The 14,047-nt window shown below is 36.6% G+C and overlaps 1 protein-coding gene across 1 annotated transcript in view; it reads right to left on the reverse strand.

Annotated features, from left to right (window-relative positions):
- Positions 1 to 14,047, reverse strand: part of SLC9A9 (solute carrier family 9, subfamily A (NHE9, cation proton antiporter 9), member 9) — a 205,700-nt gene that overhangs the window by 72,869 nt on the left and 118,784 nt on the right. The window contains exon 12 of the mRNA XM_009890107.1: positions 12,112 to 12,265. Coding sequence (XP_009888409.1) covers positions 12,112 to 12,265 — 154 coding nt within the window. The remainder of the gene's footprint in view (positions 1 to 12,111; positions 12,266 to 14,047) is intronic.

The raw sequence follows: 14,047 nt of genomic DNA on the forward strand, positions 1-14,047 counted from the left end.
AAATTCCAATATTCTTTGTTAAGCAAAATGGGAGAAGACATTTTGGAAATTAAGCAAAGTAACAAATGTGAAGAACATAGTAATTCCATAACCTTCTATTTGTTTGGGCCAGCTGACATTATTACACAATTCTTACAATGTGAAAGTTCAGTGAGCTTCCAGAGCAATTATTTTGCAAAAAGCAACAGTATCTGATCAATAATAGAGACAGTTAAGATGTATCTTAATCAATACCTACAAAGCAGGGATATAAGATTCATCTCGGTAAACGTGATCATTATTTTTTCTAGAGCCAGGACTTTGTACCACACATTTATCTCAAATTTTTAAAGGCTCAAATTATTTTTCTCTACCTTCTATTTACCCTCAAACAACACAGTTTTGGCACATGCTTGAAGTCAACTGGGTTTATGCTTGCACCAATTTAATTTTGCAGAACTAGTCAGAGACAGGGGTCCAAATTAATTTGGTGTATTTTGGTAGAAAGTAATAAATCACCAGTTTTATTCTGAAGTCCCAGATAATTAATTAAGAAGTTCCCTAGCGGAATTTACAGATAGGTTTCTTTGATTCCTTATTTGTAGTTTTAACAACTATATCACGTTGAGCATGCATAGCAGCAACCTTTTGTATGACAGGGAGATACATTTTAATGGAAGAAAAAAATGATTGCATAAAATGGAAAAATACTTTTTTTTTTTTTGCATACTCAGGTGTATCAAAGCAACAGTATTTCAAAAGATAATAAAAGAAATATTTTAATTGACAGAAATCCTGCTCAAAGCTATAGGTTTATTTATTCTGGAAATATCTATAAACTATTCTGGGTTTTTGGCATGTGGGAAATTCATCCTATCATTTATTCCTAGTAAACTGAAAGGCATGAATCTTTCTTATTGCTGTGTAATTTTCCCTCTCTCCTGTACCAAATATTCTAGCAATGAAAGTATATCTTTCATTTCTTCCTTCCTTTTCTGTTTTCAATAGCCATGTACAGCTAGAAATACAAGGTATATGAGGTGAGATTTAGCTGTCTGCCATGTTAGGAGACTGTGCCCAAAATTAGACTCCTCTGGCCAATGAAGACCAACAGAGTGAACAACAGGAGCCAGGTACATGTCATGCACAAGTCATAATTGCAATCCAAAATCTCCCATTCAGCCGCTGCCCAGGACTGTCTTTCACAGTCAAAGTCAGAAAGCCCAAGTCCTCTGTATTTTCATCTTCTAATTTTGTTATCAAGGACTGTTGCAGCACAAATGTTTATAAACCTTGTTTAGTATCATTCAGGCAAAATGCTATGGTGAATAACTCTGAGAGATCAAATGCACACCTTATCTTAGCAGAAAAGTACCTTGCAAATAAATGATAGGCATTTCAGCAGATCGCTGAGATTCATTAGCTGGACGATTTCTCATTTTCAGATAGAAATGAAAGGAAATTATCCAATTTCTCTTTTTATAATAACATCCAATACATTTAATGTCCAATTTCATACTGCTTCTTGATTTATAGCATTTACCAGGCTAATCGCGCTCTAGCTACTATTATAAAGCAGCTATTATATTAACCCTTTCAGCGTGGGTGTGCCTCAAGAAAAACGTTCTTTGCTTACAGATAATTTTATGTGCGATGCTGAACATTTCAGGCTTGGAAGCAGAATGCATTTCTCTAATATGTCTTTAGTCAGGAACATCAGATCGTTTCCTATTTCTTGTAGATACTACATACACACAATGGGTACACGTACCCACAAATCCAGAACGTGTGGCAAAGACCACCAGGCAAAGGGCAAGTATCACATCTAGCAATTTTTTTTTGTATAAAAAAGATCTTTAACTAGGATCTAAACCAATGTTTTAGTCTGTGCTACTACAGCAGATCAAAGGGAATGAAGTGACAAACCAGAATCTGATCTTGTGTCTCTGCAACCCATGTCACAAGTAATCAATAGATTACTGTGCAAATTACTCAAATGCTTAATCACAATGATCTCTATGTGCTTGACCAAACTTGAAATTGCTGATAGTTATTTATAGTGGCTAAATGTCTTATAGCTGAAGCTAATACTCTGCCTCTTCCTCTGCCTTCCTGGATCCCCTGTTACCCATCTACTGGTGGACAGAGAGTGACTGACAGCCATGCAGTTTCCTACCCAAGTCAACCCTAAAATTCAATTTTTCTGTCACACCTGGAGTAAGTACTGTGTGGGAGCAAGGATGGGCTCATCAGTAAAGCTATGTGCCTTGAAGATAACACTCTTTTGATAATTGTGTGACAGTGCCTTCTCTGAGTCATCGTTTCAGACTGTCCATGAACTTGCACAAACGCTTCCTTGTTAGTTTAGTTTAATTTGAATAATTTTCAAGGTGTTTTTTGCAATTGTGAAACTTACCTGTTAAATAGGAATGCAGATTTTGTGACCTAAGGGTCTGCACCTAAATCAGTAACAGCCTCAAGCTGAGGAGAGCCTAGGGAGGAGTCAGCAACGTGGTTTCTCATGTACATGCAATTGGTGTTTGTTAGCCCAGGAACATTCAGACTATCATCACTGTAAAAGACGCTTAGCAAAATGCCATCATTTAGATGCTCACAGGTGCAGATAGTTGGCCAACTAAGGACAGTAGTGATTTTAAAATAACTGCGGCATTAGTGGTTAGACTGGTTACATTAAATTACAGGTGTTTCTGGATTTCAGAGGGTTTCATTAGGATTTAAAAGACTTTCCAGGCAGAGACAGTGTGATCTCTGTTGAAAGCGTGTCTGGGTTAAAAGGAACTCGGTGGGCTGAAGTGGCTTGGCTGAAATTTGGCTCTCAACAGGAGTGTTTATTGCAGCATGATTTAAAATACTTACTGTACTCTGGCTAACGAGGAATATGACCCTGGAAACAAAGAGCGAGCTTTGTTTATTGGAGCTATTTCTGTTACTGAGAGGGGATACCAGTTAGACTGATTATGAGTATTCTAAAACCAAAACAAAATAATAAACAGTACAAAGTGCACAGAAATATAACAGTACTTGAAAACATACTGCCTTTAATTGAACTGGTCGTCTCTATGTTGTGGTCACTCACAAATTACAGTTGAAGATACTCAGGCTGACATTCTGTTTTCAATAGTAAATCAACAGATCCTTCACCTTCACTAAATTGTTTTCCAGGACTCTAGAGGAAATATGACCCAAAGGAATACGGTTATAGAAAAGAGAATGTGCCAAGACCAGGAGAAAACATTTAATTAAACCTCCTTTTCTAAACTGACCTCCCTTCCTCTTGACAAATGATGAAAGGAAAAGTGTTCAAAGGAATACAAGCAAAACAATTAAGAAGGTTCATAATAATTTATAACTATTGAATTATGAATCATTTGCAGATATGAACCCATGCTCTTGGCTGTTGAATTCAGAGTATCTCAAGGAGTAGCTATGTTTCAGGAGGGATAATCCTTGTGCACCTACGTGAGGCCGAAAAAGGAAAACTAAGATGCATTTACTCAGAGTAAACTTTCCACTTAATTTAGGAATAAATGAGGAGCAGTAGAGATCAAACTCCTACATGAATCTAGTTCATAACAAATGACTGAAAGGAGATGTACTATCTCATGCTCTTTATGAGCAGAGCAGAATTCAGCAATGAAGTACAATATTCTGATGAGCCTGTTCTTAACCAGGCAACAGGATCACCCTTCCTCACCTCAGCTGGCTGCAGCCTCTTTGCCTGGATCAGCTGTCAGGACACCGTTCTTTCCAGTGCCATAGTCATGTCTCACCCTGGTAAGACTGGAGAAGGTATTGCACCACTTAGCGTTACATGAGGCTGTCTAAATCAAACTTCGGAAGTTGACTTAGGAGCTTCAACTCCTTTGAATTTCAATGTACTTGAAGTTTCTAAGCCACTTTTGACTACAGGACTTTGCAATATGGCATAGAACATGTGTTTAAGACTTACTATTATTTGTTTCACAGTTTGGGAATTTACAAGAAATAGTTATTTATCGCTCTGACAGTTTTAATGTGGTTAGACGAGTGTCAAGATTCTCACTACTTGAATTTATAGTAAGAGAGAGCGTCTCAGGAGCTGAGGGGGCTCAGTCACCTGTTGGGAAACAATAAAAAGGGCCCAATACAGTTTGCTCATAAATTTTGACAGAAGACTGTCAAGTATATGCAAATGCTTTCAGGTCAGTTGAAGGCTGACTTGTGTGACCTCTGCCTGAGTTTGCTGTGTTTGACCATCTTAAAGCTTGAAATACCAGCAATAGGTGGTACCTGTCCTTTACCCATGCAGCAGACTATGAAGGTTGTGTCCATTCTCAGTATCTGAAAGTTCCTCATTATCAGGTAAAGATTCAGACCCCCAACCTGGATAGTGATGGAAGAAGCCTTACATGAGAGGAATTCTCTGTCAAGTTAAAGGTGAAAATAATCAGTTTCTGGTAATGGCTTAGTCACTCAGTACAATGTTGAGTAATACACAATTCTAGCCTTGTGCCCACAGCACAGCCGATGCTGCAAATAGAGGCTGATAGGAAAATAATGAGTTTTAACATTGCTTATGTCTTGTTTAGATCGTTTTTAAGCCAGCTTGTTATTGTCCGAAGACTTCTGTTTGGCATACATTGTGGGATTAGGCATGGTAACATAGGAGTGCAATTGTATCGCCACCTCTCCCATAGATCCCATTCATACAGATTTCTGCAAATATGGTCTTGAAGACGATCGTTTTCTGTTATAACTGATTTGACACAGGAGAGTGAATAAAGCTATCCAGATGGTACAACCATAAGAGGTTAAATCAGAACTTAACTCTGGCAGAGCTCAGAAATAAGTAAATTTTTAACAAGACTTGTGTGTCTTTATAAAAAAAGGAAGAAAGTATCAATCTTTCTGTATAACTGGAAAAATATATTAATATAGGCAGCACCATCCACCTTGTCTAAATCACTGTTAATCCTTCGATCTGAAGTGCATCCTTCTTTGTTCTTAGGCTGTGGAAAAGGAAGGTTCCTGCTCAGCATCTCCTGTTCTGGAGTCCTGAGGTTCAGTCATATTTTTACCACCATTTCAGCCCCTGAGATTTCTTACCACAACTGTTGCCTTTCCAGGCAGAACTCTTTCCAAAGCCCACAATATTGTTTTTTAAATTTGAAGGGCCTCTTCTGGGAAGAAGGAAGAACAACTTTAGAAGCTTAAAGTACAGACCAAATCTGATCAAAGCTTCCCACTTGGCAGCGATGAGCGCTACCACTGTGGCATTGTAAACTGCCTTTCTGCAGCATCTCTCTGAACACAGCTGAACACAGGGAATACTACTATAGAATTTGGGAATAATGAAAAGAGTATTTTTGTTACTGAAACAGTAGTGCTATAATACTGGCCAAGGTCATGTTGTTACTCCAGTCGCTCTATCATAAAGTTCAGTCTTTCAGTAGTCTATAACCAGTTGATAACCATGCTGGGATAACCACAGAATCTTACTCTACCGACCAATTTTTTTTTGGTAGACAGCCAAGGTAACAAGCAGTCAAACCACAGCACTTAGCCCTGCAGCCCACCTGCATCCCTAATGCAATATTCTGGTAAACATGCACACACTACTTTAGCCTTTGATATTAGAGCAATGGATTAAAGTGTTGGATACTGAAGGAACCAAAATCTTGACTTCTTGAAAGAACAGTTTATCCATGAAACATTTTCATTGTAAAGGGATATACTAGCATTCTCAATTCACAATATGGCAATATGTGGGAGTTTAGGAGTTAGCAGTGTTTTGCTCTTCCAACTTTTACACCATAACACTGAATAATGTTGTAATTTTATGTTTCAGATGTGATACAGTGAAAAATATATAGTTGGCGTTATTTCAAAAGCATTAACAGCTAAGCCAGATTCTCAAAATGTTTTGGATGCAGCCCTACAATGTTTTTTCCTTTTTCATTTAAAAAATAGTGCTGTAGCGATACCATAAGGAAACCCCCACAAAACAATCCAATCTGTTTATGTTTTATGGTGGAACTTCTACAAGTGGAACAGCAAAAACACAAAATAAAACTTTAAAAACTTTATTTAAAAATTTTACTTTGCCAAAATAGCAATATATTATATGAGTTGGTAAGAAGTCCTCCAATGAGGTCTTTCTGCCACTTTTAGCCTGAGTTCTTATGTTCTGTCAGTGTTATTCAGTGCAGATTTACCATCAAAATAGATACAGGTAAACCCCTATAAGGACTATATATTTGGGTTGGTTGAATGATTCAGTCTATGAAGAATAAATAGAAGGACCCTTGAGACAACTCTTTTGACTTTGATGGCATCATATCAGTGATAGACATATGTCTATGTGTAATCTGTAAATTATTTTTCCTTCATGGCTGTAGATTGGGATGTGGGGTTACTGCATGCTTGATCCTTGCAAACGGCAGATTTTTTTTCATGCTGATAACAAACAATATTGCTCTCAGTTTACCTGCACTCTACTCCTAGCCAGTCAGCATCGTGTCCCATACAAAACAGAAGAGAGTCTCCACAGCAATGATATTCCCTTTGCTTACGTTCTCATTTAAAATAGGTTTGAGGGCTCTTAATGTATAGGATGTGAATCCTCTCCTCTTATTACATGCATTACATTGTTTTTTCAGTTATATTTTTTACACTTGATGCATTTCTATGTTTTGTGTTCTCAGAGATCACTGCCTATATTAAGGTATGCTGTATTTACGCTAGTGTAGTGGGAATGAATGACCAGCTGCTGTTCACCACCAGACACCTTTTGACTCCATTGATGCAAAGAAAGTTTTGAAAGTATATAACCGTGACATTTTTAGGTTTAGTTTTGCCTAGAGGGGCAAAGAGAAATAGCTGTCGATAGTCACAAAGCTGGAATCTTAACAGCAAAAAGAATAAGCTGAGTTCTGGGAAACCTCTGGAAGTGAATCCAAAAGTTTGGGTCAATTAGAAGTTAGGGAAGGCAATAGTTGAATATCAGAAGAATAGTTTCTTTTGATTTCCTGGGTTGGTGGTTTCTCATAGAAGAGTACAATGAAGAGATGTTCCTGCTGAGAATGTGAGTTTGGACAGCCTTGGTCATCCCCCAAAAATGTGGTATGCCAGGCCTCTGGCATTAGTATTTAGAGAAAGTTAGGAGGTTTGGAACTGAAGTTTTAGGTGAACTACAGATGGTATGTTTTCAAGGGCAGCCTGGCACGTAGACATAACCATTTTCTAAAATACATACCAAAAGCAATGGCCAGATAGGCAGTTTTAAAGAGTTTACTATTCAATGCTGAGTATTTATTTAGAGTATAGAATAAAAATCTCCTTATTCACTGAAGAACTGTTGCAAAGAGATGCAGAGTCTGGAAATCCCTTTACAAACATTTACACAGGAGGTGATGATAAACAAACAGGACCTAATACCTAGCACAATGCCTCTATAGGACACGTTTTATTAACAGCTTTGTATTTTTGCTCTGCCTGTCAGCAGAATCCTTTATCCCTAAACCTCTGATTTCAGATTTACTGTAAAATATAGCTCTCTCTTTTTAATCAGAATATGGGAAACGAAGGGAGAGATATATCCAAAAGCACTAGCCAGTAATACTCAACATCTCTGAAGGCACATTTACCGAATACTTCAATTTGACTGTGAACTCATGCTTAAATGGCTATCTTTATTTTGCTGTTGATGCATCACGATATTATTCTCATACACTGATACAGGTTTATTCATTGTCTGCCAAGAGCAGTATATTGTAGCCCTTTCACATGGGGAGTAAAGGCAATTTTTTCCTAGTTATAACTCTCAGATAAGCCAAAAGATAATGTATTATTTAGGAATATGGTGCAACCAATTCTGGTCTCAGAATGCCAGCTGATAACACTGTAACTAGCTGTGCATATGACTCTATGCTCAGAAATATTATGTTACTGCACCAGACAACTGTGAACATTTAAATAAGACCTGATTTTCAGAAAAGGAACACTCAACGCTTCCTGAAACTCAGAATTTAAGGTATCTAAAAAAGGAGACAGCTAAAATAAACAAGACATTTCTGAAAATATGTCTCATTCTTTTAGAACAAAGTTTAAATTATTCAGACTTTGTCAAGAATTTTAAAACTTATTTTAAAGGCTACTCTGTATGGGTAAATATACTAGTTAAATAATGAGAACAATTGGTATGGATTTCTTTTAAAACTGTATGTTTACATATAGAGACATGTGGACATAAATTCTGCTATTAGCAGGCCAGATTTCTGAGACTTTAAGGACCTTTCTTATATGCAAACTATGATTTAAGTAGGAACATATCTTTCAATATAATTTGTCTTTTAAAGGTATGGACCTAGAATTGTGAACCTTAATAAACTTGGGTGAACTCCTGGGATCCATTCAAGCTTCTTTCTACAGAAGCTCTCAGCACAGCTGGCCTCTGTGGCCTTGTGAGATAGTTGAGTGATATTGCTGCATTAAATGAGAGTTAGAAACAGAGCCTTTTTCAGTAGCATGTGGTTAGTTTTGATAATATATCTTACTAAATGTTTTGGCAATAATTTGCAAGTGTTGTATGAGCCATACGTATTCCTGGAATAAATCAGCTAGTTATCTCTGAAGACACTTCATCTTTTTCTCTAAAAATATAATGACAGATTATATTTACATTAAGTTAAAATTTAACTGGAAAAAAATAAAAGCAGATCTGATGCTATTGCTGTGAGAAGAGGTGGAAGATTATGGAAATTCCAGTTATTATGGAAACAAAGATTGATTTTTCAGAAGACTATTACTACTATTATTTTTTAAAATTGTCATTGTTCTGTTCCCTTATACTGTGTTGATATATGAGGAGTCTTGGTCATCATTATGAGAATTTCACAATGTAAATTACGGAGAGTGCAATAAGTCATTGAAACATAGCATAATATGTAGACAATAGTATACAATAAGAATGCTGTACAGATCTTGAATACTGTCTTTTACCTTGACTCACACTGTAATGCATTATGGTAGAGGAAATGGTAAATATATTAGTGTTAGTTATTTCTAATTTGTTATTTTTACAGAACTTCAACTTAATGGATGATAGATTTATTTATGTTTTAACACCAAAATGTGGATAAGTTGGTCTGTAACATATAAATTCAGGCACTTATCTCTAGGACAAGGCTAACTTGATCAACCTTGAGGAGTTAAAAGTTGCATCGCCTGAACTACTGATAGGAACTGTAGCCTATTCCACATAGCTAGAGTAGGCACAAATTAAAATGTATGTGAATAAGATTCAATTCATCCAAATAGTCTCAGAAATCACACGTTCCTCTGAAAGCCTCCTATTCAATTAAAGACACTGCCTGCTGGATAAACATTTTATGATGCAATGGTTAATTGGCAAAAAAAAGAACACTCAGCTTTGGACTGTTATTCACTTGATCACTGTATTTTTGACTATTCCTGTCTCCTGAGAAAGTTTACCTATACAGCAACCTCTAGGTTACGTGGGGAAATCCAGTGTAGTCACTGTGACCTTAAAGCAGCCATTCATCTATTTTTTTGTTTCCTGCAAGTACTTAATTTTGATATTGTGAATTTATTTCTAGTTGTTTAGATTAACTGATCTAGCACTGTACTTTGGATTTGAACAATAGTGGTAAATCTGGTTCCCTAAATTACTGAGGAATCACACAGAAAGTTTCAAGCTGCCCTGGTATGGTGCCTGAAATAAGTTCACATCAATTGAACACTTCAGGGCTAGTGTGAGTCCAGTGTCCCTCTTCTGTACTTAGACACATAGTTGCAGCATTTCACTGGCTTCATCCCTTTTTTTCTGTAATTGATGATATACCAACCCATTCCAGTGAGTCTCTTCACAGACAGTTGTACAATTTTTCTGCTCATAATACAGTTTCTCTTGGCTTAGTGAGCTGAACCCTCCAAATTAGCATGAAAAATACAATCTCTTTCTTCTAATTTTATAAAAAAAGGTATGGGTATAGTTGCAACTCAGAATTGCCATTCAGACAGAGCTGCAAGCATACTGGTGGTATTACACCAAGCAAGGTAGTGTAATCTGGAGCAGCCCCATAACTCTCTCAGCAAACCCAAGTCTGCTGGAATCCATGCAGGTATCAACTTGCATGAATTACCACCACCTTTTAAATACAATAACTTAGCAAGATTACTTAAGACTAAAATGACAAATGCTGGTAGCTAAGGACAAAATTTCATATTGAGGTGTAATAAATTATAAAGAGAGTTAAATATATTTATGAGAGAAATCAGACACACAAGATACATTTGTAATTAAAGATGTCTATTTAAAGTTTTATCTCAATTTGACCACATACTTCCATTTTATGAAGTTCTATGGGTGATATCAAGAAATTAAGTGGGAATTGTGAACCTAATAGCTTTATAGGAAGAAAATCTATATCCCAGTTACAAAACCAAATTATTTGATTGGCAAATCTGCCCAGCATATCTGCTGGGATTTAGAGGAGATCTCCAGAGATGAGCGTTTCAGACCAATAATGAGTGTCTACTTTCAGTGTCCTTGGTAAAATCTGTTGTACGGGTGGTAAAGAAAGAAGGACATGCTTGCATTGAATGGTATAGTTAATATGAGAGTCAGCCCCTTGCTTGTGGTCTTGTAAGCCTTCCCACCTCTGGATACTACAAGGTAGCAGAAGAAATGCCATTATATCCAATTGAATTGCTTGTATTAGTAAAAGCACTTGATAATGTTCACTTAAAAATTACCTAAAGAGCTAGACCAGGACAGGCGTCTAGTGACCTAAGTCCTTAGACTAAACACATGACTACTGCCCAACTCCCTTTTCCCTTACTGTATTCTCAAAATTATTCCTTAATCTCCTATTATAGTAATCCAAAATGATTTGGTCCCCAAGATCTAATGAGAACATTCCTCTGCACCCACATTTCTGTTGCCCTCTATGGCAACTCTATTGCTGACCAACAGTGAAAAAGTGGCAAATCTCAGGAAGATGGCTGATAGTGGCAGAGTGCATCGAAACGATAATGAACTTGATCGATATTATAGGACATGAGAAGAGATGTCATGAAAAGGAAACAAACCGTCACAGAAATAGAATGCCCCCACATTACATATGGATGTCTGCATTTTATGTTTATACAGTACACTTGTGTGATAGTCCTTATTTTATCTGCAAGCTTTTATCTATGGTTTTTATTAAAGCTCCAATTTAGATATCTTCAGCTGGTATTTTATAGCAACAGTCTGACACAAAGGCTTGTTAATTCGACATCATTTTGTAAACAAGGAAATCATGTGCTATATATAGAATATAAATGGTAAGGTATTGTGAATTATAAGTCTATCTTGATACTGAAGTTTTCTTTGGTGACCTTATGAACCATGGCAGTGAGTTCTGAAAGGATTAGGAAGTAACCAGAACCCAGCAATAGCGTTACACTTATTGTTAAAAGGGGTTTCAAAAAAGCACACTTGGCATGACACTACATTTAAATTAGATACTCTTTATTCCAGCTTCCTATTTGCCTCTCTTTTCTCATTTAACCTCTCTTGTCATTCATTGCTGTCTGTGAATACAAGTGACTATGAAGTAATTTAAAAAATAATGTAGTGAAGGAGCATTTATAGAACAATGAGTAATAAATCAATGGCTGAATGATGCACCAATGCAGGCTGAATGATACACCAGTGCAGGTAGATTTTCTAGCATATTCACATTATAATCAGAAATACATTATTTATGACATGTTTGTGTAATGAATACACATTTTTAGATGAGGGCAAAATCTGCCTTTATAGCTCTTTCTTTAACAGTGAGGAGGACACTGCTAAAATTTATTCACAGTGCTTAAAAGGAACAGTAGTGAAACAAACTCTTGGGAAATAAGGATGGATCTGACCTAGGTCCAAACCCATAACAACCTTGGGAAGAACCTGTTCCTTGTGGTCTGGAGCCTCTACCAGGTAGCCAAATACTTCCTTTGTGCTTGTAAAACTCTATTAAAAAGCACAAATAAGCCTTAGAAAGCTGCAGGGATTTACCAATTGATCGTAGTAATTGCATTCTATTTTGACGGTTAATATTGTAAAGAAGAACTAACCTGATCTGAAGCCACGTCAGCATAGGTGTTGTGCCCCCACCAAACACCCAGACTGTGAAAAATACAATAAGCAGTGCTGTTGTAAACATCATTTGTTTGGGTTGGGATTCTGTCTCTCGAATAGCCAATGCAAATGCTATTGCACCACGTAAACCTGAAAAAAGAGAAAAGAATGATGAACTTAATGTGATGGAGAAATAAAGTTTTACTCTTTTTAGCCCAAACGTAATTCCAAGGGAAGAGGAAATTTTTTGACCGTGATCATACTTATAAAATGTTGAATTGTGCTAATTGAAAGGATGGTGTTTAATGTAAGTGTAAGCAACTTTGTAAAAGTAGACAATGAAACTACTCTTTTATTCACATAATAATCACACATTTGTTTTACATCCACTGAATTCTTTGTCTTGAATAATTGCAAATTAAATAGTAATCTGGATGTCATGCATGTTAAACCTATTCCCTGTGGTGTTTTACTGATTTCAGTGAGGACTAATCATGAAATCAGGTGCAAGTGAGAAAGAGGATTTAAGAGAGATTAAAATCTGTACCCAAATAGGCTACCCATTTCTAGCCTGAAACAACAGAAAATGTCTTTAAAAATTCTTTAAAATCTTTCAGCGTCCTAACAACAGTCATAAAAATTATTAGTTAAGAACAGTGAATAGTTTAAAAAAGATGATTTTAAGTATCTAAAAAGCAGAATAAATGTATATTTTTAGCTCTTAGTATACTTGAAATATTCTAGCAGTAAAATTATACACCTACAGAGACTGAATAAACAAAAACTTATGAATGTGGAGAAAACAGCTAACTGAGTTTTAAAAAAGCCCTTGGGTAGTAATAAGCTAACTAAATAGGTCCTCACAGAGTAACACATTTAAAAAAAGGGGGAAAAAAGCCCACCAGTGCCTTCAGTCCTCTGGATTCATAATACAAATAATACTCTGTATTTTCCAATGCTTTTCCTTTCTCTATGTAAATGTACTTTATTGTTTTCTTAAAAAATTCCACAAAATAAGCGGAGAGAGCAAGGCCATTACGTGAATGCAACACACACGGAATCCAAAAAGTACTTTGCAAGTATCAAGAGATTAAACCTAATTATTAAACCTCTTGTAAGGCACTGATGGTATATGCAGAATCATTTAATCAACTGCTAAAAAGCAGCTATTTTTGGAGTAGAACTCTAAAGCTCTTTAAGATTACATAGCTAGAATGTGAATTATTTGGTAGAGAAGATGGACAGTTTATCCGGAGAACACCACAAAGCCATTTCTGCAAGGCAGTACCACGCTGTAGTTACACCAGCTGAAAATGGGGTCAGTGGCAGCAGGCTTAAAATCTCTGCGTTTATGAAAATAATACTGCAGTCAACAAGTGGCCTTGTCCTTGACTTTGCTTTTATGTAAATGACATTTCTAAGGATGTACACACTTTACTCTTCTTCTCATCGGAAAAAAATATCTGCTCATTTTAAACAACTATCTGATGAGGGATGAAACTACCCCAAGGGTTAAGTTTCAGAGGCCCACAGAATAGAAAAGGTGTGTACTACTGGGTTGTTATCCGTCTGTTGCTCGCGCTCCACAAGCACGCGTCTGAACCCTAAGCCTCTAAAGAGACTTTGAGTGCAGCAGTGTTTGTGGGTAATGTGGAGCGAATCTGCCAGGAAAAGAGACTTTCTGTATGTAGATCTTGTGTTTTAGTTTCAACTCTGTTTCTCTGCTCTATTCTTCCTTGCTTCTCTTGTGTTTTAGTTTCAACTAAAGTTTGTTTCTCTGCTCTATTCTTCCTTGCTTTCTTTTCTCCTTAGCTGATTTCATTTCGTGTGTATCTTCTTGGAAAAGTTCACTTTGACACTTCCCACCACCATGTACGTATATGTGTGCAGATGTAAATGCCTGCACAACAGCTGCCTGTATGCAGGCATTCT

The sequence above is a fragment of the Charadrius vociferus genome, unplaced genomic scaffold (assembly GCF_000708025.1).
Source record: "Charadrius vociferus isolate BGI_N301 unplaced genomic scaffold, ASM70802v2 scaffold650, whole genome shotgun sequence".
Lineage (NCBI taxonomy): Eukaryota > Metazoa > Chordata > Aves > Charadriiformes > Charadriidae > Charadrius > Charadrius vociferus.